The sequence below is a fragment of the Balaenoptera ricei genome, chromosome 14 (genome assembly GCF_028023285.1).
Source record: "Balaenoptera ricei isolate mBalRic1 chromosome 14, mBalRic1.hap2, whole genome shotgun sequence".
Lineage (NCBI taxonomy): Eukaryota > Metazoa > Chordata > Mammalia > Artiodactyla > Balaenopteridae > Balaenoptera > Balaenoptera ricei.
Window position 1 is genome coordinate 50492102 of NC_082652.1, and position 27700 is coordinate 50519801.

Consider the following 27700-nt stretch of genomic DNA (forward strand, 5'->3'; position numbering starts at 1 on the left):
AGCAGATACGGAGCTGGGTCCTGAAGCCAGAACATTTTCTCAATTCATTTCATTAAAACTCCGTGCTCTTCCAAATGGACAAGTGCCCACATCAGTAATCTGGAGTTAGCGTCTCCAGCCTGATTCCATTTTCCAAATAGAATCCAAATATCAACCAGCACCAACAAGCAGATTTCAAACCTCAGTAGAGCTTGCTATTATTTATTACATTGTTTATCATATTGTTCAGCTTAGAATTGCCTAGTTTAATTAATAATGTTCAGGACAAAACTAGTTTGCTCTGCAGTATCCATTGTTCCCCAGGTATGAGTACAAACACTTGGTGTAAAAAGCAGATGCGAGCCGGTTGGTGTGCAGGCCCCCAGTTACAGGTACTTAATTCAGGGTGTGGGGTCGCCTCTTAAGTCCCCTTTCTGAGCCGCGCCGGCCTCCTCCCTCTCGGTTGGGGCCCAACAGTTCGGCTCCTTTCACCGGCTGCCACTTTATTCCTTGTCACCAACTCACCCTGGCTTCCTAGGACCCTAATCAGCGTTAGGGACTGACCCGCCGGCAGGTCGCCTCGGACCTGCCCAGGCCTCTCGGCGGCGGCGGTCCCCACCTGCACCCCGCACCCCCCGGGAAGGGGTGGCCCTGGCCGGGCTCTCACGAGTGGCCCCGCTGGGCGGCGGCGGTGGCAGACGGCGAGTCACGTGTGGCGGAGGGGGCGGAGCGCGACCGGCCGGGTGGGTGGAGAAAACAAAGCCCCCAGCTGTCAGTAGAGGAAGGAGGCGACGGCGCCGGAGCAGGTGAGTCAAGTGCATTTAAAGCGGTACCGCCCTGGCGCACCCGGACACCCCCAGTCCTGGCGCAGTCCCTCCCAGGGCAGACGCTGGCCGCGCCTCCTTCCGCCGCCGGGGGGCTGCAGTCAGCCCGTTGCTCAGCCGGCGGGACCGGGGGTCTACAAGCCCAGCAAGAAGTTGTGCAGGGGTCGGCGCCGCGGCCCCCGGGTGTGCACCCGCCGCGCTCCTACGGGCCGCATCCCTCCTTCGGGGCCCCAGAGCTGCGCACCCCGGGAAAGGGGAGGGAATCAGGGCTGCCACGCTGGCAGAGGCAAAGTGGACCGGCTCGGGGGGTGAGAGCCGAGCTGGCCAGGACTCTTGGCGCTGGAGAAGGAGGGGGTCTTGCGAGTGCGCGCCCGTAGCGCGCGGACCTCAAGGCGACAGAGTTGGGGCGCGGGGACTGAGAACTAGGGGCGCTGGCAGGGGCTGTGCGCTTCGGGGCAGACCAGGAAGTGCAGCGCACGGGCGACAGCAGGCTGGGGATCAAACCTTGGACCCCCCCAGCCCAGCTGCCGCCCCCAGGGCTTCTCCAGCGAAGACCAGCCCCACCTCTGCATTCCGACTCCGGCTCTCGCTTGTGCTCCCGGCGCCCGGGACGCGGGAGCCGGATGGGTGGGAAAGAGAGCGGGTTATTATTCTGATCTCAAGTGGTTTTCTGCAAGGGGCACCCTGCGCTCAGGGCGGGAGCTACTCCGCGACTCCCCATTCTGTTTGCATAAGAAATTCTTCAGTTCACCCTTCAAAGGGCTGGGCCGTGACCAGAAATCCCACGAAGGGCGGGCAGGAAGCGTGGGCACGGAAAGACCCTCCCCTCTGAACCCGGAGCGCTCGGTCATGAGACTTTCAGACCCCGAAAGGGCCAGTGGACTAGGTCACCCCCTTGAGTCAGTTTGCCAGTCCCGTGCCAAGGGCCGCCCAGTGCAGAGGGCAGAGCTGTAACCTCGGAGGCAGGGGCGCTGCAGCCATTTGATCAGGAGGAGCCTTTGTCTTAACCCCCAGCCCCCTTCTGCTAGTCCTCGCTGGGCCAGTAGCGCGTGGAGTAATTAATATTCCAAACATCAGCCGTCCCTTCACCCGGGCACCAGCCAACACTGCTGTACCCTCCCTGCGGGTTTCTCCATCTCTTGCGCACATCCTCTTCTTTTCCAAAAACATGGAATGTGGTCCAGACCCGCTAGGCAAGAGGAGGTCATTAAACGCACTGTAGTGCAGTCACGTAAAATCAAGGGTTAAGTGTTCAAACCTGCACCCGCCCGCCCGCGAGGAGACGGAAGAACTTTCTTGATTAGCATAGTATCTGCCCTGGGGGCCGCACTGCGACGCGGCGGTTCGGTCCCAGCGAGGTGAAGAGTGCAGTCCCCTCTCGATTGAGGTTTGACGCAGCACCTGCTTCTAATCTGAAGGACCCGAGCCTTCCAACTTTGCTGAACAAGACACTGTGGAATGAAACAGAACAGAGATCAAAAGGTAACCGAAAGAATAGCAACGTTTGAGATACTTCGCTTAAGCACTAAATTTAGCTTAGTTATTAGCAAGGGGGGGGGCGGCGGGCAGGGGTCCTTGCCAACCTTCCATTCTGGAAATGACCCTTGCTTTGCTAGCGTTCTTTGCTGCCAAATTAATTAAGATACCGGTTAGGGGTTGTCAGTAGGTCTCCAAGATAGGGGGTTTGGGAGCCCACCGAGTGGTCGTTAGGTAAGCTCAACTGGCAAGTTTCACTTGCATGGGAAGAACAATGCTTCTTCAACGCAAAGTTTCCCAAATTTTGCTGCCTGGGGAACTTTGAAAAATCCTGATGTCCGTATGTCATCCCAACCCATTTAAATTAGACTGTTTTGAGATGACAGGTTTGGGGTTGTTGTGTTGTGGGTGTGTGTGTGTGTGTGTGTGTGTGTGTGTGTGTGTGTGTGTGTGTATGTGTGTGTGTGTGTGTTAATCTCCAGGTGATTCCACTGTGCAGCCAAATTTGAGAACCAGTGAGGCAAGGGCAGAGTTCAGTGGCCGACAGCTGCAAGCTGCAAGACAAAATGCCAGTTTAACTACCTGGGTGGGTGGGGAAAACCACGCTGAAACTGGAGTGCTGCTTACGAATGCCTGGGGTCGGGGGGGACTGTCACCTGGCAGCTTGGCTGGCGGTGGTACCTGCCACATCATTTTTCACCCTCTCAGCCTAAGGTCTGGTAGAAAGATCGAAGATCTACCCTAGTAGAAAGATCGAAGTTCACTGTCAGTGCCTGGTTTCTGCACGGTTGTTAAGGATACGTAGAAACTTCATTCCAGAGGTGATTCACGTGTAGCAGGTAGTGGGGAAACCCAGCAGAAACTAACTTGGAGCAGCCTGGTGAGTCAGAAGCCTGCACTCAAAGGCGGATCCCGAGAATAGGAAGTAATTACATGGAGTAGCTTATTGACACCCACTACTCCACTCCTTTGAAAGCACTTTTGAATATCTGATCACGATCTGTCTGCTTGTTTGAGCCGCTCCCTTTTCCAGCACCCTATCCTACCCGCTTGGTGTAAAGCTCCTGTTAGAAGAGGAGACACAAAGCCAACTAGATAGACGTCTTGTAATTTCCTTGGTGGGAGGCATGTAGGAAAAAAAAAAAATGTTGGAAAGTGGTTTGGGTTATTTCAATTATGCGAGACAGAGAGGATGAATCTGCAAAACAAATTTTGAATACAAAAAAGTCAAATAACTGTTTGATTACACATTCAGAGGTAAATTAAAGGATTTATTTAAATAGAAATGGTTACATCTAACATTTTATGAGGAATCTTATGTTATTAACCAAAGGTTTCTTACTTTAAAAAAAAAATCATTCTCAAGGCATGATCCTAATAAGATAGCCTATTTATAGATGTACACAGTTTATGAAATACTTATTTTTATTACTATTAACTTCAGTTATCTCTCTCTTTTCCTCATTATTCTTTGTATCATCATAACTCTCTTGCCTAAATGCTTTCTTCTGCATTCTCAGTTTCTTTAAGGGGGAACAACCATGCCTAGCACATAGCAAGCATTCAATATCATCAGCTGTTGAACTTTAGTTGAACCCCTCATAACACCTATGTACCCTGCTTGGTATTCTGTTATCTAGAAGGGGCCTTTAATGTCTACAGCCCCTATAGCACAGAGCACGGGCCTTTTGTGTTTGTACTGAACATTATCAGAAGGTGGGGAGAATATTTATAAGCAAAGCATCCTGAGTACATTCATTTTTATTTTATTCCAAGACAGACATTCTGGATATGTAGGAGCCAAAGTTCTGTTACAGTTCTTAAGAGCCATAAAATGGTAGCTCATTTGTTTGCTTACATTTTTACATAAAACAATTTAGCATCCTGAGAATAATTAATAATTGTTATAATACTTAACTACACTCTCATGGACCCAAGATTCACTTCATGAAAATTTCACTCTCTACCCATTATTATGGAAAAAACACGTATTTTTTCCAAAAGGAACTAATTAAGCTAGGAGAGTTATTTCGGAGTAGGATAAATGGCAGATTAATAGTTAGACAGCTTTTATTGTCTTCTACCTACATTAAAAATAGCACAAATGTATTTAAATATCCAGCATATTTAAAAATGGAAATTTGGATGTATTGCTTGCTGGATACCAGCAAAAATAAATGTTAATAAGAATTTCCGAAAGCCAAAATGATGTAAATGAACCCGTTCTCATTTCTGTGTAGCTGAGAAAATTCTCTGGGAATGCACTTCTGAAATTTCAGCTCGTTTTAGGGAAGGTGTAAGATACTGAAAGGCTGAAACATAGTCTAGAAAAATGGGACTAATTCAGATTAATCAGAAACTGTTCATGAGAGGATAGTACAAAACTAGCTCTGTGATATTTACAAGTGGGCCAAGAGGGCGAGGTACAAAGAAAGGGTATCGCCTCAACTTTAGAAGCTCTGAAGTTTTTGAGAACAGATGAGAACCACCCAGTCTTATTACTTTAAATTTATACAGCCCGTTGATCTTATTAACCTATCAGGGCCTAAACACAGCTGGGTAGATAGTATTCCCAAGTGCCAAATAGCACAGGTCCAGAAATTAAATGATCTTCAAAGTGGGGAGAAATCTGGAGCCATACACTCTCAATGTATGGGCCACAACACCTGAAATATTTACGGAATATTTACAGTCAAGGTTTGCAGACCCTGGGTTTATTCCAACTCAGTATACTTCCGTTTTAAATGAGAATTTGCTCGCTGAAAACCTTGGTATTTTTTCAGTGTTTTTCGCCTTTAGAGAAGGGGAAAAATTTTGTTTCCAAACATAGGGCAACTAATCTCCAAAGATAGTTTAGTTTCAAATTCCCCTTTTCTGTGTATTTATTCCCCTGTTGAGCATATTTGCAAAAGCAGTACATTTCTAAATAATATGTGAATTTTAGTGATGTGGTCAGCCGTAAAACTTCTGAACCTAAACAGCCCAAACAGTGCAATACTAACTTACATTGAGCTACATCACCGTTTCCAGAGCTCTAGAAAATAGGAAAACATACCCTTGACAACAAGCCCATGGTCACACTTGCCTCAATTCTTTAGCCGTAGAAACTTCCTTTTCCTCCACCCTAGGAGGGCATTTGTATTCTTATTTGGTTTAGTATATTAATGCATAATTTGAGGATCTATTCAGATTTAGATGTTTTTCATTGACTGTCACTTCATACACTTAAAACATGATGTGGAAACTTGCTGCTTTGGGAAATAGCACCACTCTTCTAAAGTATACATTTAAGGTAAATTGCTTGCTACTTACAAAGGCAATGATCATTAGGTAATAAGCAGATATACATATAGTCACTTATATCACTAAAGGCTGACAGTATGCCATGGACAATTTAGTTTGAAATTTCTAAATTCAAAAACAGATCAGATTATGATCCAGAAATTCAAATTATATGGCTTCTGCTAAAGGCTGGACAAATTAGTCTTAAGATTCTAGAAGGAATATTTGAAAGGACAACTACATTGATAGGAACTTGTCTTAATTTTTTACTGTAAGTGTTGCCTCTCATAAAATTTCCTTCAGTTAAGAGAACTTCCTCTTTTTGATGACTTGTTAATGCCACAGGCTATTTGCAAGTGAGTTTCACTTAGATTAATAGAGCAATTTTAAGGGTTATATATAATTTTTGTCCTCTTCATCCCTTCCAGAATCAGTACACCTGCAATTTAGAGACCAAAAAAATCAAACATTGCATTATAAGTAATGTAAATTTTGAGGTGCCTGAGGTCAGGTAAATCATTTCTGAAAACAAAAACAAATTGTAAGTATTTAATCCCATCCTAGGACTGTTGGTAGTAATGGCTTGTAGGTAACTAACTTCCAAGGTAACTTAACCCACTAGTGTTCCTGATGGAGTAATTGGGGAAGGGGAGGAGGGGGATAACACAAGACAGATTGTCTAACTCCTGTGCTGACTAGGTAAGGAACTAGTCCAGGTAAAATTAACTTTCCACCCTAATCGTCATTTAGATTTCCCTAAATTTTTACGAAATACGTTTTGTTTGATATAGTGTCTGCCATACATATATCACTCATAGTTCTCTCCAAAGTAGTTCCTAAAATTAGGAACTAATTGGATTGACTATATTTTTACCAGAATAGGGAATTCATAACTGTCAATTGCTTAAGCAGGGGCAAAACACTCAAAAGCATTTTGCTAACCCACAAACCTTGGTTCTAACTTAGAGTTAATTATAAACATCATGGCAGGAATGACTATTGGTATTTGAAGTCAGTAGAAGGGAAAATAAGCAAGAAAAGGCAGCTGGAAAATGAGGTAATTCCTGTTTTTTTTTTTTGCTTAACTATCTGAAACTTTTTATTGGCTGTCATACTTAAAAGTGAAATCAGAGGACTAAATTACCGTCTTTAAAAGCTGGTAAAGTCGGCTTTCAGCAACTGATAAGCAAGAAGGGAGAGAGTGCCTGCAATCACCTTACACTTTCCTTCCTTCAAAGATAATGTTAAATCTAACCAACCTGCCAAAATGTGATGTATTAAGAACTTCTCATGAGTGTAAGAAACCACTATCTCCATTTTCCCACTGAGAATCTTCAGTTCTCCAGAAGTGGAAAAGACAGGCAACTAGAAGAAACACTTTCCTGCTTTGCACCACCTGGTCCTTCCCCAGAAAGGGAGCTATTGATATAAGACTCCTGTTAGCTTCACTTCCAGCTTGCCCTCTATCATGATTTTTTTTAAGTGTGGTCTTTTGGGCACAAATCTCTTAAAAGGAATTTCCATAAATCAACAGCAGTAATAACCAAGTGCTCCATGTGGTATTGCCAAGTCCAGAAAGCAATTCCCTGTGCAGTTGGAATGTTTAAGCAACACTGTCAGTGGGTCTGTTAATTCTTCATCCCAGCATCTGCTCCCTTAACACCTAAATGTAAGTTAGAATCTAGGATATGTTTTTAGCAATGGTTGCTGCATAAAACACAGGACGCCCAGTTAAATCTGAATTTCAGATTAACAATGATTTTTTTTTTTTAGTATAAGTATGTCCCATACATTGCATGGGGTATTCTCATACTGAAAAAATTTATCTTTCATCTAAATTTCAAATTTAACTGGTCATCCCATCTTTTTGATGGTGGTTGATTGAAGTTTTGTTTTATTTTTGTTTTCGCTAAATTTTACAATCCTACTTTTATCTCATAATCTCAAAATGACTAGCTTTCCTGGTCTGTAAAATATCTGATCCGAGACTCTATTTCTGGGGTAATAAAATATCTGAGCTGCCTTCACCTACTAAAGAGAAAAATCAAGCCATTATCGGAAGTTTTCCGCACATTTTGCTTAAATAAGAAGGGAAATAAAAAGTAAAGCCAGATCTCGAAAATTAGCAATTTTTTATTTGTAAGATATCTTAAGGTACTTTCTATTCTTTCACAGACCTTTTAATAAAGTAGATACTTTAATGGGTAAATTGTTAGCTCAAGTGGGGTAACATGAGAAACCCATCAACCATGTCCCCAGGACATTGTTGATTGAAGTTCAATCTCAGGTGATTCCAGTGACGCCTTGCTAGTCAAGTGAGGTCCTGGGACCTGTAGCCTCAGCATTGCCTGGGATGCCTTGAAATGCAGAATTTTGGGCTCCACCCCAGACCTTCTCAATCAGAATCTTCACTTTAACAAGATCCATAAGTCATTCGTATACACATTAAAGTTTGAGAAGCCCTGAGCTAAAGGATCCACTTTTTCACCATAAATTAGTCTTTATGTTTAATATCACGTTGCAATAATCCTTAACAAACTGTTTCTTTTAACACACAGGAAGGAATGGTTTATTTTGATCAAATATCTTCAAGATAGGCAATTATTGTATTTCTGTTTTATTCATATGAAAATTCTAAATGACCATTTCTAATATCGTTTCATAATGAGCATATGTAATAAAATAAGACAAATGTAAGTTTAAAAAAGACTCTCACTAGAACTAATTCAACAGCCTATTAAAACATTCTGGGTTGTCCTTGAATGAATTAGGTGGCAAATAGTTCCTGGCCCTCAAATCACCAATAAATCTTTTTTGTGCTTTTTTACTTCATTTATTGCAACTTACATAAGAATATTTATAATCCAACACCACACATTCATGGTATCCCTAGGTTCCTCTAAAACTGAACAAAGGACATACAGTTTGGACCTATGGCAAATTCCAAACTACACTTATGAAATTCTAAGTTTTAAAAAGTAATTTAAAAGGTCCCATAGATCTTAATCCCTTTTGAGTTCAAAAACCTCCCTTCTCTATGCTTGCCTGCTTGTTTTTTAGAAGTTATAGGGTTGTATCGTAGAAAGAATTCTGGATGTTGGAGCAAGAACATCATAAGGCCTGATGTTTATAACCAGTTCTGCAGCTGATGGAACTGGGTGATTTTGGAGACCTTAACATCCTTCATCACCATCCCTCAAACTGTTCCTCATCTGTCAAATAGAGACTGTGGGGTCTGAAATTGTCTCACAAGATTCTTTTTTTTATATATAAATTTATTTATTTATTTTTGGCTGCCTTGGGTCTTCGTTGCTGCACGCGGGCTTTCTCTAGTTGTGGCGAGCGAGGACTACTCTTCGTTGCGGTGCATGGGCTTCTTATTGTGGTGGCTTCTCTTGTTGCAGAGCATGGGCTCTAGGCGTGTGGGCTTCAGTAGTTGTGGCTCGCGGGCTCAGTAGTTGTGGCTCGCGGGCTCTAGAGCGCAGGCTCAGTAGTTGTGAGGCACAGGCTTAGTTGCTCCGCGGCATGTGGGATCTTCCCGGACCAGGGATCGAACCCATGTCGCCTGCATTGGCAGGTGGATTCTTAACCACTGCGCCACCAGGGAAGCCCCACAAGATTCTCGTAAGGATCAAATTAGATAATTTTATGTGTGGGTTTTCGTGATGACTGTGTCGTGTATGGTGATGTGGTCATATGATTTGTTTAGTGACCTGCTTCAGACACGGCTGGCAGTTGACTAAATATTACATGATGTGGTTTCCTACGACACGCCTGATTTGGAAGAAAGGTGGTGGTAATTTTAACGGTGCCATCTATGGAACCATCGAGCACATGTCTCATAGACATGCACCTTGATGTCCATGGCCAGCACAACTCTCCCTTCTTCGCCTCAGAAACTTAAGGTTCTCCTCCTGGCTGGGGACAGCGACGTGTCCTAGGGAACCAAGCAATGAATTCCTCATCAGGGTACCACTCATGGCTCTGTGAAGTCAAATGACACAAGGCCTTTTCCTGCCAGAATTCCATACAATTCCTCCTGCATTTTTTTTCCCAGGAAAAATTTACTAATGGGTTATAAAAACACATTTCAGTATTTTTAACTAACTTTTTTTTTTTTTAATTTCCAATCACTGTTTATTTATTTGAAAGGTTACTATGTATTTCTTAGGTTACTTCCTATTTATTTTTACTAAAATAGTTATCTTTACTTATGAAGATATGAGAAGTTCATAAAAATTTAATATGGAATATTTTATTTTAAATGTTATTTTTTTTATTTTTTTATTTTTTTATTTTTTATTTTTTTTTTTTTTAATTTTATTTATTTATTTTTGGTTGTGTTGGGTCTTCGTTTCTGTGCGAGGGCTTTCTCTAGTTGTGGCAAGCGGGGGCCACTCTTCATCGCGGTGCGCGGGCCTCTCATTATCGCGGCCTCTCTTGTTGCGGAGCACAGGCTCCAGACGCGCAGGCTCAGTAGTTGTGGCTCACGGGCCTAGTTGCTCCGCAGCATGTGGGATCTTCCCAGACCAGGGCTCGAACCCGTGTCCCCTGCATTGGCAGGCAGATTCTCAACCCCTGCGCCACCAGGGAAACCCTAAATATTATTTTTTTTAAAAACAGGGATTACTTTCTTCTGATCCGGACGTATCCTCTTGTTTAGTTCTTTTTTGTCACTGACAAATAGTTGTTATGTAGCTCATCTGAGTTGGCTAAAATATTGGAGCTAATTCTCTCATGTGAGAATGCATCTGTGATATTGGTCTCAATAATGTTAGGATACTTAACTAACCACAGATATCTTATTGAATAAATACTACTATAGCACGTTCAGACTACAGTTGGCTTTTAATATTAGTGACACAAATTATGCAGTAGGTATCAGTCTTACCAGATTAAGACTGTTTTTATCCTTTGTACATCTTTTTTTTTTTCTCTCAAAATTTTATTGGAGTATAGTTGATTTACAATGTTGTATTAGTTTCAGGTGTACAGCAAAGTGACTCAGTTATATGTATATATATTCATTCTTTTTTAGATTCTTTTCTCATGTAAGTTATCACAGAATATTGAGTAGAGTTCCCTGTGCTATACAGTAGGTTCTTACTAGTTATCTATTTTATATATAGTAGTGTGTATATGTTAATCCCAGTCTCCCAGTTTAACCCTTCCCTCCACATTTCCCCTTTAGTGACCATAAGTTTGTTTTCAATATCAGTAAGTTTTCCACTATTCTATTTTTTTTTTCAGCCAAGCAACACCAAGTCCTAACCACTGGACCACCAGGGAATTCCTTCACTATTCTTTTTTTTTTTTTTTTTTTACTGGGTAGTAGCTTTGTAATTATTTTGTCAAGTTTAGCATATGAAATTGCTCTCACTTAGTTACCAACATTCTTAATTTGTTTTGTTCTTGTTTATAATTTAAACTGTGGATTTTATTTAGGGAGTAAATGTGTCTTGAGGCTTTTCATTATTTCAGAAATTAGACTATACCCTCCTGAGGTTGCCAGACTGTTGCTGCGGCCAAATTAGGCAAAGCTGGAGGGCTGGTGAGACTGAGCCAGGGTCTCAGAAGCCTAGTTAAGGATGACCTCAAGCCTGAGGAAGGAGAAAGAGAGCCGTCATTTGTTAAGTACTGGTTTCTTGCATTCATCATCCCATTTAACCCTCACAAGAATCTTTTGTGATGCTATCTCCATTTCACTGATGGAAAAACTGAAGCCAAGGGCAGTGGGGTAGCTCACCCACCATTGTGTGAGGTTGCTTGCTTTTTTTTTTTTTTTTTTCACACACACACACTGTATTTTATTTTAACAAGAGATAAATAGACTGACATCAAGCATTGTACATGGATGACCACAACAAAAGCAACAATGATTGCAATTACCAAACATGAAACACACTCATACTATGTCATAATATTGACATTCAGTCCAGTAATCCTCCACTGTAACAGCTCCTTTACTTTGCAGTGAAAATTGATTTGTATATTCTTTGCCTTTGAGTCCTTGTGGGATTAAAATAAATTATTATTCCTTTGAAAACACGTTTTTATGTTGCCATCATAAGCACATCGCTATATAATTGTTGTAATCAGTTACTAAGTAGCTTGGTGTCAAACAATCACATAATCCAAGATTGGAAGAAGCTGCCTGGTCATTTTGTTAAAGGAACCCCAGTGCAGAATTCTACCCACCCCCCGCAGCCCATGGAGGAGAAACTCATTTGTTTTGTTGTTGTTTTAATAAATTCATTACATAACAAATTCATTACAGAAACAAATTCATTAGTGAGGGTCTGAAGAAAATGAGGGAGGGGCGTGAGGGGAAGCACTCCTCATCTTACAACCTTCATGCAACTATCACAAATCTATTTTTATTTTTGTGTAAAGCTCTTATTGTCTGTGTTCGCATTCAACCATATTTCGCCTCCCTCCATCAGATTGTCCATCCCCAAGTTCACGAAACACTCCTTCCACAATGAAAAGACTTAGTGGTTCATGAATACAGTGAAAGCTGCCCATGGTTCAGGTGTTGCTTAGTTTGAATGTGAGTTCAAACTGCCTGGGATGCCTTTTCCAGCCTTTGTCTTACCACAGGTGTTAATCCTTTTAGGTCCCCACCCCTCGAAGTGTTCTCCAGGGACCAGTGGAGTATCTTATAAATGCCCAAGCTCAGGCTCCACCCCAGACATTCTCCATCAGAATCTTTCCTTTAATAAGGTCCACAGGTGTCATTGTTGTGGATTAAATTTGAGAAACATTGTTCTGCAAAGTCTTTCCTAACCTCCTAACCATTGCTTCCCACCACCTCCCACTGGTCCACCCATCCAGGACAAGTTAGGTGGATCCTTGTGGTTGCCCTTTAATTCCCCCCGTGTGGGCCTCCCCAGCACATAAACTGGTTGGAGATGGTGATGGATGCGCATTCATTGCCACATCCCCGGGTCCTGGTGCGGCACTTGACGTGTAAGAGTTTTATATTTGGAATTGTTTCATCGTTTTCCAACACCACTGCTTTCGTAGATGAAGCAATGCAGAAGTAAGTTTTTCTTCCTGCTGGGAAATGGGGTACTCAGGTAGGGCTCTCTTGGCCATTGGCCTGCAGTTCGGGGGTCCCATTTGTTGCAGTCTTTATTATGGAAAACTTACGGGGTGGGGGATGATTCTCTGTCTGCAAGTAATTTCTGAAAGTCCACTGCTGGAACTTTATTTCTTTTACTTAAAATATTAATATCTATTCAACACCAACACCTCTGAGAGGAATCGCGCTTTACACTCGGCGTGAAGGTGGAGCAGCTGGCAGGTTTGGGTAAGTGTCTAGCGAGACACAGAGATACTGGTTATCTGACGGGAAAAGATACGGAACACTAGTAGGTGATAGAAATGATAGATAGTGGAATGCTGCAAAACAACTTCTAATTCTGACAGATGTTACAATAGTTTTGTCTTGAATCATACCATTGGTTGCTTTTCCATTTAAAAAAAAAATCACAATTTTTAATCTATAAAAATCTCGGGATGGGGCTTCCCTGGTAGTCCAGGGGTTAGGACTCCGTGCTTCCTCTGCAGGGGGCGCGGGTTGGATCCCTGGTGGGGGAAGTTCTGCATGCCGCGAGGTGCAGCCAAAAAAAAAAAAAAAAAAAATCTCAGGTTGGACTTTTCCCCCCCATCCTGCATCTCATCTATGACAAATTTCATCCACCCCCTACATTCAGAGCAAAACTAAACTGCTACCCTGGGGATTTTTCTTTTCAAATGTTTGTTTTTAAATTGTAGACAAAGTGCAGGTACATCTATACTGATGTTTCTAAACTCACATTCAAACTAAGCAACACCTGAACCATGGGGAGCTTTCACTGTATTCATGAACCACTAAGTCTTTTCATTGTGGAAGGAGTGTTTCGTGAACTTGGGGATGGTCAATCTGATGGAGGGAGGCTCAGCCCTGGAGGCTGCTGTTTTGAAGTAGCAGGAGACTGATTAAGGCTTTGGAATCAAACTGTACCCAGAAACAAGAAACATCTGTCCTGCAGGGCTATTGTTCGTCATATTTGAAAGGAACGAGAGGCTCCTGGTACTGCTTACCAACAGCTCTCACAATTAGCCACACAGACCACAAGGAGTATAATTATGTCCAAGAATGTGTGGGACTTCCCTGGTGGAGCAGTAGTTAAGAATCCACCTGCCAATGCAGGGGACACGGGTTCGAGCCCTGGTCCAGGAATATCCCACATGCCACAGAGCAATTAAGCTTGTGCACCACAGCTACTGAGCCTGTGCTCTAGATCCTGTGAACCACAACTGCTGAGCCTGTGTGCCACAACTACTGAGCCTGTGCTCTAGATCCTGTGAGCCACAACTACTGAGCCCGTGTGCCACAACTACTGAAGCGTTGTGCACCACAACAAAGAGTAGCCCCCGCTCGCCACAACTAGAGAAAAGCCCGCGTGCAGAAACAAAGACCCAATGCAGCCAAAAATAAATAAATTTATTAAAAAAAAAAAAAAAAGAATGTGTGGCTTGCCCCGCCCCCCTTGGGAGTCTAGCCCTGTACTTAGGCATCACCATGGACACCAACTCCAGAGGAATGGTGAATCTGAGTTAGGTTTATCCCTTGTGGAAGAGTGTATGAGGTTGTCTTTCTGTTCCAAACTGCTTACCTGAGTGTCTGTGATGATACTATTCATGGTAATTTGCCCAGACTTTGGACCTTGGGTGGGGTTTGTAAGTCATTTGATGCCTTCAGAGTGTACCTTGTTGAGTAATCTGACGCAGGTGAGACATGCAGCATGGGTAGAACAATCATGTGTTCTATATGTTGTAACATCAAGCCTAAGTCCATTTGAGTCATATCTTCCTGTAGGAGTTGTGGCCCATCCCAGAGGAAAGCGATTTTTAACATATCCTTGTGAGGCTTGGTGGTGTTTTAAGGGTTGCTCTTGGATTCTGAAAGCTATGTGCATTTTTTGTTTGTTTTTCACAGTTGAGGGGTTTGTTTTAAAATGTTAAATAACCTTGTGACTAACCTTGGACCTTGATTATGTTAATAATTTTGTATGAATTTGGTTGAGAGAATTTTACACCTTGATTCCTCTATCCAAAAAACGATACAAATGTTTGTTACTAATGATCATGAGTAGAGGCTCTAGATATTAAAACATTAAAGGAGTAAGTTAAAATTATTCCAGATATGAAGAACCAGAAAGATGATAAACAAAGAAGCAGCAGCAACAGCTACCAAAATATTCAAAAGAAAAGTAAACCTGAGTTAAGACCAAAACAATGGTGGTCTCTAACCTCCTATTCAAACAAGGATCTTCTCTTAAAATCTTTGCAAGTTAGGCATAACTTCGTCCTTATTTTTATTATTAACAATAAGTCAGTTTAAACTGATTGTCAAAGGACCTGGTTCTCGTCCCAGTTCTGCTTAAAGGGTAATGCAAAACAGCTCAACTCACCTGTGGCCCCGACTCATCAGTAAAGAGGGGCTCTTGTCTTTAACTTATCCTTTCCCCACAAGATATCCCAGTGCTCTGAAAGGTTGTTGTTAATCCAGCTTTCTTAGAATACAATACCCTAGAAAATGCACTGAGGACTGTATTTTCTTTTTCCTCTGGAGAATCTACACATTGTTCAAAACATGAGGAAAACAGTTTTGATAGTCCACTAGCACATCGAATGATCGAGTTAAGTCGTAACAGGCAGATGCAGTGGTAAGATTCAAACTTCCGCTTAACATGCAGAGAATGCCATTGCAGCTCGTCAAAATAGGAAAGCAATGGGATTTCTAGCAGAGCAGACGCATTTTATAAAGCATCCACTCAGAAACCCTCCTGCGCTCACTTTTCCCTGTGCATGTGGTAATTGACATTGGGTCGTCTCCACCAATCAGCTTGGGCTGAGATATGGAGATGTCATATAATCACATCCTGTTAGAGGGAAGGGAGAACGTGGGTAAAGCAGAGCCACAGACTCAGTCTAGCATTGAGTTGTATTGTGCTGCCTCCAGATACAGGCAAAGACAAAAAAGCCTGCACCCCGTGGTACAACGGTCGTTCCCTTTTATAAGACTGCAGTTGTGTGCTAGAAAATGTAGGAAGACCAAACGTCAACATTTGTGGCCAGAGGGAAAAATCATTGCCACTGTTGTTTTATGGCCCTGGTACCATCATTAATGCCACATGGTGCTTGAGGAGGGGTTTATGATGAACAAAGCCTTCCCCTGACCGGGCCATAGTGTCACTGCATGCCGGGCTCTGGAGACACGGCCCTAGGATGCCTTCCCACTCCTGGTGGGAATAAACACAGCAGGTGTGTTCCACCCATCTTGGAGGTCTGGCATCATCAGTGTGTTCTGGCAGAGGTGGTCTCACAACATCGGTACCTAACTCTCTGTGTGCTTTTCATTATGCCAAGTTGGATTGACCCTTCATTATGCCAAGTACAGTCGACCCTTGAACAATGTGGGTTTGAACTGCATGGGTCCACTTATACTTGGAGATTTTGCAACAGTAAATACTACGGTACTGCATGGTCCCTGGCTGGTTGACTCCTTGGATGTAGAGGAGCCTTGGATACAGAGGGCCAACTGTAAGTTATACTCGGATTAATCCCCACCTTGTTCAAGGGTCAACTCTATTTTTAGAGCCACACATAGCCTTGGCAGTCACCTCATTTAAATCCCATTATTTTTCTAGATGAAAAACTGAGGCATGGAGACTTTTCCTACCTTAAGGCTCAGCTAACAGCTCGGCCTTGGCAGTCCCCTCAAGCAGCAGAGAGGAAGGACTTTGTGGGGTGGGGAGCAACAAGAAGGCAGAAAAATAAGCCTCTCAGGATCCAAAAGACTTGAAAGAAATGAGACTATTAAACACTGCATGAAATGAAGTGATATCTACAAAGCCTGAAACCCCTCCAACAGTCTTATGAGCTAGGGTTCTACAAGAAAAGTTCCACTTGGGGTCAAAAGATAAAGTTTTGTTTTTTGCTGTTTTTTCCTTGGCTGCCAACCTTAGAGAGGTGATAGTCAAAATGTGGGGTTTGCTGAGGTCACGGACTTACAGCCCCCTCCAAAAAAGGCAGCGAAATAGGTTTCAGAAGGGCCAGTAAGGGTCCTGCTGAAAGGATTCCTTCGGGTCCCGTTCATCGAGGCCACGTCTACAAGATCCCTTTCATTCAGGCTTTCTCTCCCATTCTGTTGAAGCTATTCGGTTTCCCTAGAGTCGATTTTATTTTGATATTTCCTGACAATCTAATTAATACTCAGACCCAGTTGATGAGGGATATGTATTCAAATTCAGTTATTTAACAGTAATAATGATAAACATAAGTATTTTCCATTTACCTAGAAATTTACAGTTGCTAAAGAATTTTTACGCATAGCAGCAACATTCTCAGTAGCTGCACTTTACAGAAAACCATAAAAATTAGGGCCCAGAGTTTAAATGGCATGCCCAACGCCACACAGTTGGGAAAACCTCAACCTCAGGGAATGTTATCCCAGGTCCAATGTTCCTTCTACCAGGCAGGTTTACAAATGATAGTCGGATTCTCTGAGTAGCCCTCAGTGGTCCCTTTAACCCATCAAGATACTGAGTTATAACAACATCTTAACCTCTAGCCTCTTTGTATTTCCCACGGAAAGATGCATAGGGTTTCAAAAAAATTGGTTGACAAATCCATTTTTAGTACACAGTTGACCACAAATGAAGTCTCCCGATACTCAGGCCTTGATGGTCACTTCTTTTCCCTCAGTTTGAAAATGCAAGTGCAGCTAGCAAGGCCCTGATTTGTCCAGGAGTGTTGTTAGAGAGTGCTGGCAATCTCAAAAGTCACTTTGTAACACAACATTGTAAAGCAGTTATACCCCAATAAAGACATTTTTTAAAAAAATCACTTTGAACCTGACACTTTGAGGCAGAATGATGGTCCAAGTACACTGTAGTGTTGTGGAGATCTTTAGTGTTTGCAAAGTGAAGTTTTTAGCTCCTTGTATACTTTTGCCAGTGTTTGGCAGGTCATCCGAGCGTCATCGTGACTCTCCAGCACACTGGATGTATGTGCGGTGGCTTCATCTGAATCAATGGTCTACACAAGAGAAAACTAACAGTGGCTTCACTGAGAATGCTCAAGTAACAAGATTCAGAACCAGCCGTTCAGATCAGCAGAGAAGAAATAACAAATGTTTGCTATTATCACACTCTAACCCATTTACACAGATTCGTTATTCAATTAAGTATGTATCATCTTGGAAAGGAGAGAGCTTTCTCTAAGGACCTAAAACTCTGGATGTGTACATGACCACTGGGAGATTAGGGATGTGAAGAGAGAGGAGAAGCAAGAGGAAAATGATGAGGTACCCCAAGGATGGAATTTACCTCTTCAATTTTGCTTTGATCTGTCCTGGATAACAAGGTCTGAGCTGTAAGTTGTTCAGATGATCCCAGTTGAAATAGACGGAGTGGCCCATCTGACTAAGCACAGGTTAGATTACCACCCAGCAGATTGTGAAAAGAGCTCAGAAGTAGAGAGACCACCTGCCTTGCAACTTAAAGTGTGGTCCCCAGATCAGCAGCATCAACATCACCTAGAAGTTTTTAGAAAGGTAGCCTCTCAGACCTTACCCAAGATCTATCAAAACATAATCTGAACTTTAACAGGATTTCCAGGTGACTCTTGAAAAACTCAAACTCTACATGATATCCAAGAGGACAGCAGTCATACGTTTTTCCCCTTTGTTCCATTCTCCCTGTCAATATCATTGCATTCACAGCCCCATGATATAATTATTGTGTCTGTAAGTGCCTTGTGGGCTGCACTGTGTATTAGAGCCTCAGCATCTTGCATAATGCCTGGGATAAAATAGGTGTATAGGTGGCACTCAAGAGCTCCAGCTCTGAAATCCACAAATCTGAGTTTGAATCCCAGCCCCGCCACAAACCTCAGTTCATGTACCTGTAAGATAGGAATAAAAATAGCACCCCTCATAGGGTTATTGGGAGTAAATGAGCTGATGCACGTGACATACGTAGTGCAGCACCTGATGCATACTTGCTGTGTGTAAGTCGTAGCTGTTGTTATGTGCTCAATAAATGTTGAGCAAAGGAATGAATAGGAACTTCATGTGGAAAGAAAAACTTTAAGATGGTCAATACTTGGTGCCCTGTTGCTTCAAATATATGAAATTGAATTTTAAAACAATATGCAAAGGAAGCCTCACGTAAGAGAAGGAAAAGGTAGAATGGGTCAGAATGGATTTATAGGAAAGCATGCGATTTGGAACCAGAAGACCAGAGTTTGGATCCCAGCTCTGTCCTTTACTAGCTGTGTGATCTCCTACAACACACAAGCTCACTGAGCCTCAGTTTCTTCACCTGAAGAATGGGATCAGTGGTCCTCTTTTTTTTTCTCGGCTTATGCAAAAAAAAATTTTTTTTTTTTTTTTTTTTGTAACTGACAAAGTATCCCTACCTCTCAGCACAGCCCTGGCACTTAGGAGATGCTCCATAATGGATGTTTGCTCAACTGAATCAGAGCATGCAATGTCAACGGGATGAAAATTGGGTATTAGAATGGACTGTGGCCCTCCAAAACACAACCCTAACAAAATCCTATTCCTTTGTATTTAATTTCTTTAGGGTAGGGGGTAGTATGGCACAGAAAATGTCTTTAAAACCTCCCTGTGGGCAGGTGGTGAGGGAGGGAGACAATAATGAAAAAACTCTGAATTAGAAGTTTGGCTCGGCAACTTAGTACCAGATGAGGGTTCCTAAGGAAAGATGCAAAGGAGAGAAAAGCAGCTAGCCAAAAAGCAAGCAGAGTGAACCTCTAGCAGTAGAAGAATTATGATTTCAAGATCTACGTGAGATGGTATATGTCAGTGGTCCCCAACCTTTTTGGCACCAGGGACCGGTTTCATGGAAGACAGTTTTTCCACGGGGCGGGGGTGCTTGGTTCAGGCGGTAATGTGAGCCATGGGGAGCGGCAGATGAAGCTTCGCTTGCTCACCCGCCGCTCACCTCCTGCTGTACCGCCCGGTTCCTAGCAGGCCGCAGACTGGTAGCAGTCTGCAGCCCGGGGGTTGGAGACCCCTGGTATATGTGAAAGAATCTTGCAAAATTAAGAGCTATAGACATGTATAACTATGAAAAGAAAAGAAAAGGCTTTAAGGAATAGTCAGCCCTCTGGATCAAATTCAATACACGGTTGATTGAATCCACGGATGCAGAACCTGCAGATACGGAAGGCCAACTGCACCATTTTGTATAAGGGACTTGAGCATCTGTGGATTTTGGTATCCATGGATGGTCCTGGAACCATATTGTATTTTCCTGGAACCGACTATATATATTTTTATTATTATTATTCCCCTTTATTTTTTAACATCTTTATTGGAGTATAATTGTTTAACAATGTTGTGTTAGTTTCTGCTGTATAACAAAGTGAATCAGCTATATGTATACATATATCCCCATATCCCCTCCCTCTTGCATCTCCCTCCCACCCTCCCTATCCCACCCCTCTAGGTGGTCACAAAGCAACGAGCTGATCTCCCTGTGCTATGCAGCTGCTTCCCACTAGCTAGCTATTTTACATTTGGTAGTGTATATATGTCCACGCCACTCTCTCACTTCATCCCAGCTTACCCTCCACCCATGACCCCCTGTGTCCTCAAGTCCATTCTCTACATCTGTGTCTTTATTCCTTTCCTGCCCCTAGGTTCTTCATAACATTTATTTTTTTTTAGATTCCATATATATGTGTTAGCATATGGTATTTGTTTTTCTCTTTCTGACTTACTTCACTCTGTATGACAGACTCTAGGTCCATCCACCTCACTACAAATAACCTAATTTCGTTTCTTTTTATGGCTGAGTAATATTCCATTGTATATATGTGCCACATCTTCTTTATCCATTCATCTGTTGATGGACACTTAGGTTGCTTCCATGTCCTGGCTATTGTAAATAGAGCTGCAATGAACGTTGTGGTGCATGACTCTTTTTGAATTATGGTTTTCTCAGGGTATATGCCCAGTAGTGGGATTGCTGTGTCATATGGTAGTTCTATTTTTAGTTTTTTGAGGAACCTCCATACTGTTCTCCATAGTGGCTGTATCAGTTTACATTCCCACCAACAGTGCAAGAGGGTTCCCTTTTTCTCCACAACCTCTCCAACATTTATTGTTAGTAGATTTTTTGATGATGGCCATCCTGGACCAGTGTGAGGTGATACCTGATTGTACTTTTGATTTGCATTTCTCTAATGATTAGTGATATTGAGCATCTTTTCATGTGTTTGTTGGCAATCTGTATATCTTCTTTGGAGAAATGTCTCTTTAGGTCTTCTGCCCATTTTTGGATTGGGTTTTTTTGTTTTTTAATATTGAGCTGCTTGAGCTGTTTATGTATTTTGGAGATTAATCCTTTGTCAGTTGCTTCACTGGCAAATATTTTCTCCCATTCTGAGGATTGCCTTTTCATCTTGTTTATGGTTTCCTTTGCTGTGCAAAAGCTTTTAAGTTTCATTAGGTCCCATTTGTTTATTTTTGTTTTTATTTCCATTTCCCTAGTAGGTGGGTCAAAAAGGATCTTGCTGTGATTTATGTCATAGAGTGTTCTGCCTATGTTTTCCTCTAAGAGTTTTATAGTGTCTGGCCTTACATTTAGGTCTTTAACCCATTTTGAGTTTCTTTTTTGTATACAGTGTTAGAGAGTATTCTAATTTCATTCTTTTACATGTAGCTGTCCAGTTTTCCCAGCACCACTTATTGAAGAGACTGTCTTTTCTCCATTGTATATTTTTGCCTCCTTTATCAAAGATAAGGTGACCATATGTGCATGGATTTATCTCTGGGCTTTCTATCCTGTTCCATTGATCTATCTTTCTGTTTTTGTGCCAGTACCGTACTGTCTTGATTACTGTAGCTTTGTAGTATAGTCTGAAGTCAGGGAGCCTGATTCCTAAAGCTCCGTTTTTCTTTCTCAAGATTGCTTTCGCTATTCGGGGTCTTTTGTGTTTCCATACAAATTGTGAAATTTTTTGTTGTAGTTCTGTGAAAAATGCCAGTGGTAGTTTGATAGGGATTGCATTGAATCTGTAGATTGCTTTGGGCAATATGGTCATTTTCACAATGTTGATTCTTCCAATCCAAGAACATGGTATATCTCTCCGTCTGTATCGTCTTTAATTTCTTTCATCAGTGTCTTATAGTTTTCTGCATACAGGTCTTTTGTTTCCTTAGGTAGGTTTATTCCTAGGTATTTTATTCTTTTTGTTGCAATGGTAAATGGAAGTGTTTCCTTAATTTCTTTTTCAGATTTTTCATCATTGGTGTATAGGAATGCAAGAGATTTCTGTGCATTAATTTTGTATCCTGCTACTTTACCAAATTCATTGATTAGCTCTAGTAGTTTTCTGGTAACATCTTTAGGATTCTCTGTGTATCATATCATCATCTGCAAATAGTCCAACTATATTTTCAAGTTGGATATTTTACCTGGATTTATTGCCCATAGTAGATTGGTTAGGGAAAAAACAATTATGAAGAAAATTAGCTTCTGCTCTAGAACGTCACTAGGTTATTTCCCAGGTGAGTGGAATTCAGCATGACTTTCTCCATCAAGGAATCTAGTTACTAAGACAGCCCCCAAACTGTTTGTAAGTGGACTCCTCTGTAAACCAAACCCCACAGCTGGGATCCCACGAGCAGTGTTAGTTGTTGCCAGATCAGCATTCTAGGGACCACATGGCTCAAACAGAAAACTCATGGGCAAAGGCTATGCAAACATTCCTGCACATTTTAACAAGTTCTGTCCACTTACCAAGACTTCTAACAGACTCTGCTGAAAATGTTAGAGTTTGAAAAGATTTCCGCACAAGTTAGACAATGATTATCCATCTTCTGAGGGAGATCTTAGCAACCATCTTGCCATTGCCAAAGTCTTATTTAGATTTCATATTACCCTTTTTACACTTTTAACATGTTACTGCGTTCCTTCTTTGGGTGGTCAAAGGAATAACAAACTACAAACAGGACACGTGTAAAGCAGGGTTCCAGTTTTCAGTATGATCTGAGCAATAAACTCGAACCCTGGACTCTAAGTGAATCTGATACCATCCTCTGTGCTGCTTTCCTGCTTCATGAACATTCTGCTACATTTCATTATCAATCATACTTATGAGCAAAGGAGACATTCTTCTATTCCAACTACTCTATTTTCAAGGATATCTGATTTAAAATGGATAAAAGGATAAGTGAAAAAGAGTTATCAAAAATATTTCACAGAAGTACAGTGAATGTGGTATTTCTCATATGTAGTTTGTCTCATGTCATTTTTAAAAATTTCTTTTATACATTAACACTATGACTATTCTAGAATAGAAAGGTCAATCTGTCTACTTCTATAGGTAGTAGCAGATGAATCAAGGAGTATTCTAGAAGAGAGGGTTAGGCCCAGTTTGTATGAAAAGAACTGAATTTTTATTTAATTATAAAATAGTCTCTTGGGATTCTCTTTTATTTTTATAGAAGCCCAAATCACACGACCATAAGAAGTTTATAACATCATTAGCATTCTTAATATATCCCACCAAAATCCCTTTATCAGCCAGCTACAATTTTTCAAAAGCCCTTTTATATACAATATGGGTCATTTGTAATCTGCCTTTCTTAAGGCAAGGAATGCGTTGTACCATATCCAATACCCAAGATTCGGTGCAGTTTGACATTTTCTTGCCAGATAACCTCATTTGGGTTTGGTTTCCCTGGTGTGTGCTCAGCTCTTTGCTTCCCAGCAGTCATGCCTCTGGTCCCCTGAGGGAGTTGAACTGGGCAGGCTCTTGGCCTCCCTCCGGTGCCTCTGGGAAGGCCCTGAGCCCAACTGGAGACCCCTAATTGAGACAGTGGTTGGTGGAGGGCACTCTGGAAGGCTGACATCAAGTAGGATCTGTCTAAGGAATCATCCTCTGTGACCTTCTGCTGACAAGCTGCTTACAAGCTGCTTTATTCCTAGAAAGCTGTGGACCTCCCACACTAAAGACTGTGATCTACAACTGGAGTGTTTCAGTATCTCCAAGCTGCTACAGGGAGATTGGACTTCAAGATACAGCTCATTCTGAAGATCCAAAGATAGCTGAGTCAACTCCTGGGAGGAAAACCTAGGTTCAGATCCCAGCAGCGTACTCTTCTCCGAAAAGCTAGGAGCCGCTGGCAAGAGGCTGTAATTCCTGGCTCTTTGCAAGGAGAATGCTTTAACCTTGCATTGAGCAGACGCCTTATTGGCTGATATGCAGCATTGAAAAAAGAACTCTTCCTTTCAATGGTATGGCATGATTGGCAATATTTTTACAACTCTTTTTTCATTCTGATGTATCCGTTATGTGCCTGCGGTTTTATGGCCAGACAAGGAAGCAGCCTTTGGGGGCGATTTTGGAGCTAGGACAGAAGTTCTGCTGTGCCCCACATATGGGATGCCAGAATTCTGAGTTTGTTCAAAGAAAGAGGATTTGAAATTTCCAGAGGTTGAGGGAAAACAAAATGTGCTTTGTTAAAAGAGTCCGACCATGCCATGACTCTTATCCTAACAAAGCTATTTGGTCTTTTCAGGGAAAACAAATGCAACAGACAGGCCAGGAGAAGACAGCTAACTTATGGCTGTTCATTTCTGAGGGGCTTCCTAGCGCTCAAAATGGGAAAAGTCAATGGGGTCTCTCCTAAGGTGAAGGGAAAGTCCGCCAGCTCCTCTGCGTGGGATGATTACAGTTAGACCCTTATTTAGTGTGTGGCCCAAGTTAGAATAGAGAACACCTGCCTTGTCATCAACGAACCACAAAGGATGAAATTCTATTCCTGTGCCAATAAGATGTGGGAATTTTGGAAATTTATGGAAAGCATGAACTCGAAAGTATAAGAGATGGTTTCCAAAATGCAGAGTGTATCACACTGCCATTTAGAAGTCATTTCTGGTTTTGGGTGTGTGTATTTGTGTCAGTATTTTGAATTTTAAGGTTGGGAAGGTAAATGTAGGAGCAAGAGGGGATAACAGCAGAGAAAATTCCAAGACAGGCAAGACTGGACAGCGAATGCTTGGCAGTGGGTTCTGAATGCTAAAGTTGTGGGTGAGAGATTATTTTTCTCGGATCTGCACATATGGAACAAATTCCTGACCCAACTGGCCCACTGCCTTGGGGCTTTTGTTCTTCTCTGAAAAGGTTAAAAAAAAAAAAGAAAAAGAAAGGAGGTATCTTGCTCAATTCTAGTTGCTGTCCAATCTCCAGATTTTTTTTTAAGTTAAACTTTTTAATTTGAGACAATTGTACGTTAACATGTAGTTGTAAGAAGGTAAGTTGTAAGAGGGTACCTCTGTACCCTCTGCTCAGTTTCCCCCTCAATGGTAACATCTGGAAGCTCTATGTACAGGGTCACAACCAGGTAATTGACATTGATACATGTTCAAGGTACAGAATGTTCCTGTCACCACAAAGGTACCTAGTGTTGCCCTTTTATAATCACACCCTCTTCCCTCCAGCCCTCACTCCCTCCTCAACCCCTGGCAACCACTAGTCTCTGCTCCCTTTCTGTAGTTTTCTAATTTCAAGAATGTTAGCTAAATGGAATCATACAGTATCTAACCTATGGATTGGCTTTTTTCACTCAGCGTAATTCTCTGGAGATTGATCCAGGGTTTTGCAGGTATCAATAGTTCTTTTTTTTATTGATTAGTAGCATTCCATTGTATGGATGTACTGGTTTGTTTAACCATTAACCTGTGAAAGGACATCAGTGTTGTCTCAATTTTGGCTACTATGAATAAATCTGCTTATAAAGAGAATTTTTAACTTTTCTGGGAAAATGCCAAGAGTACCATTGGTGGGTTGTATGGTAGTTGCATGTTTCGTTTTTGGTTTTGTTTTGTTTTGTTTTTTACAACAGTCAAACGTTTTCTAGGGTAGCTGAACCATTTTATATTCTCACAAGCAATATATGAATGGTCTAGTTTCTTCTCATCCTCACCAGAATTTTAGATTGTTACTAGTCCTTATTTTGGCCCTTCTGATAAATGTCTAGTGATATCTCATTATGGTTTTATTTTTTTCACTTACCTAATGGCTAATGATGTTGAATATCATTTCATCTGCTATCTGTATATCCTCCTCAGTGAAATGTCTGTCAGTGTCTTTTGCCCATTTCCTAATTGTTTGGTTTTTTAGCTGAGTTTTGAGGGTTCTTAACTTATTCTAGATGCTTGTCCTTTGTCACATATGTGGTCTGCAAATATTTTCTCCTAGTTATACCTTATATTTACACCTGATGGACAACAGTTCTTAATTTTGATGAAGTCCAATTTATCAATTTTTCCCTTGTATGGATTGTGTTTTTTGTTGTCAAAAACTTAAAAACTTAAAACTCTTTGTCAGGCCCTAGATCCCAAAGCTTTTCTCCTGTTTTAATTTTTTTCTAAAAGTTTCATAGTTCTGCATTTTACATTTACATAGTGATCTATTTTGAGTTCATCATTTTAAAAAGTGTGAAACTTAGAGACAATAACTGCTCTGCTTATGCCAGGCAGCACAGAAAAAACTGTTTGCCTTCCCTGCCATCCCCACCAGTGGGGACCCTAGACCTCCACCCTCACAAGGCCGTGCATTATTGAGCACCTACCACATCCCAGGAGTAGACCAAGAGCTCTCCAGGTGTTTTGAATCAATGTCAGAGGCCTGGCTTTTAACGTGGTGTTGTGTGGACAAAACAGCAGAGTCTGTCAGACTTAATTAGAACTTGTTAGTCGAGCTGCATGATATTGGGAAACTGCTCCACTGCTCTGAGCCTCAGTTTTTTCATTTGTAATAAGATGGTTTTGAGTATTAAATTAGATAAAATATGTCAAATGACTTGTGCAGGGGTATTCAATAAATGGTCTCATTCTTCTCCAAACTGATCCATCGCAGCTGTTGAGAATGTTAGCAACGGGCTCTTGTTGTCAGAAGAACAGAAAAGACCAGTTGTATACAGCTGGTCCTGAATTTTCTAAGGGCTAATTATCTGGTTTACAGATAAACTAGGAACCTTATACTCTTGCTTCCTAGCTTGGTAGCCAACACTTCGCCTAGTAATGTAGCTACTGGTACTAGTTAAATAAAGAGGGCAAATGAAAATTTTATTCTGATTCAGTTAAAATATCTCAAAGATGGGAGGACTTAGGAAAAGAAACTGACATGGATGGGAACAGATGTTTTTAAACCTGATTTTTTTAGTTTTATCAACTCATTAAATTATGGAATGTGAAACACTCATAAAATTACATTCTGTAAAATATGTGAAGAAATTCTACCTGTTCTATCTGAAGGGAAAAAATTGTCAGCTTATCTGAGGTCAGTTCTTGAAACCATTCATGTTAAATTTTCTGATTTTTATACAAGCCAAATTCTATGAATTACTTTTGAACTCCCTTATTGAATGGTATAACATTGAAAATTCAGCTATCACCTTTGTTTATTCTCTCAGCACTTACATTTTGTTGTTTGCATTTTTTTCCTTTCATCATCTCCTCTTTCCCTTATTAAAAAAAAAAAAAAAAAAATATATATATATATATAATGCCTCCCTCTTCCCTTTCTTAAAATCTTTCTCCCAGTGGCATCTCCAGAACTATGTCTGGGATTAATCACATTGTGTTGGATCTGCCACAAATACTTTATTTTTATACAATTGATGTTAAACTAAACAAGCACCAAAGGCATTTCTGAAATGGCCATATACAGAAAACACAGAAGAGCAATGTGCAGGGTGAGGGCTTAGGTGGCAGGTGGAGAGGGGTCATTTCTAGTCTGTTTCTTGGGTGTGGTGGGAAGACCACTAAGGCTCACACACATCTGCATCTCAGGTCCTTTTTAGGAGCAACTGCTTGAGCCAGAAGCAGCCTCCCCAGTTACCATCCACCCCACCCCCAACCTGGGCCCCTCAAAACCCACAGCTCACACACATGTCTCAACCTCTGGAACTGGATCTGTCCTTCATCAATTTATTGTCTTATCATTTAGTCAGAGCATGTTTTGAAGATAAATAGCAAATTCATATAAAGAAAGTAAATAATTCCTTGATGGTGTATATATTTGGAAGTTTGATCCTGGCAATG

At 41.6% G+C, this 27700-nt stretch overlaps 1 protein-coding gene across 2 annotated transcripts in view; it reads left to right on the forward strand.

Moving 5' to 3' along the window:
• The first annotated feature begins 718 nt into the window (after positions 1 to 718).
• MAPRE2 (microtubule associated protein RP/EB family member 2) overlaps positions 719 to 27700 on the forward strand; it is a 162624-nt gene continuing 135642 nt past the window's right edge. The window contains exon 1 of one of the 2 annotated variants that reach the window (XM_059894415.1): positions 719 to 785. Coding sequence is in view for 1 of the 2 variants with exons in the window: in XM_059894414.1 (XP_059750397.1) it covers positions 2262 to 2285 (24 nt within the window). In the remaining variant the exon portion in view is untranslated. Of the gene's footprint in view, positions 786 to 2158; positions 2286 to 27700 lie in introns of those variants that run through there. The other variant, XM_059894414.1, reaches the window with a different exon arrangement.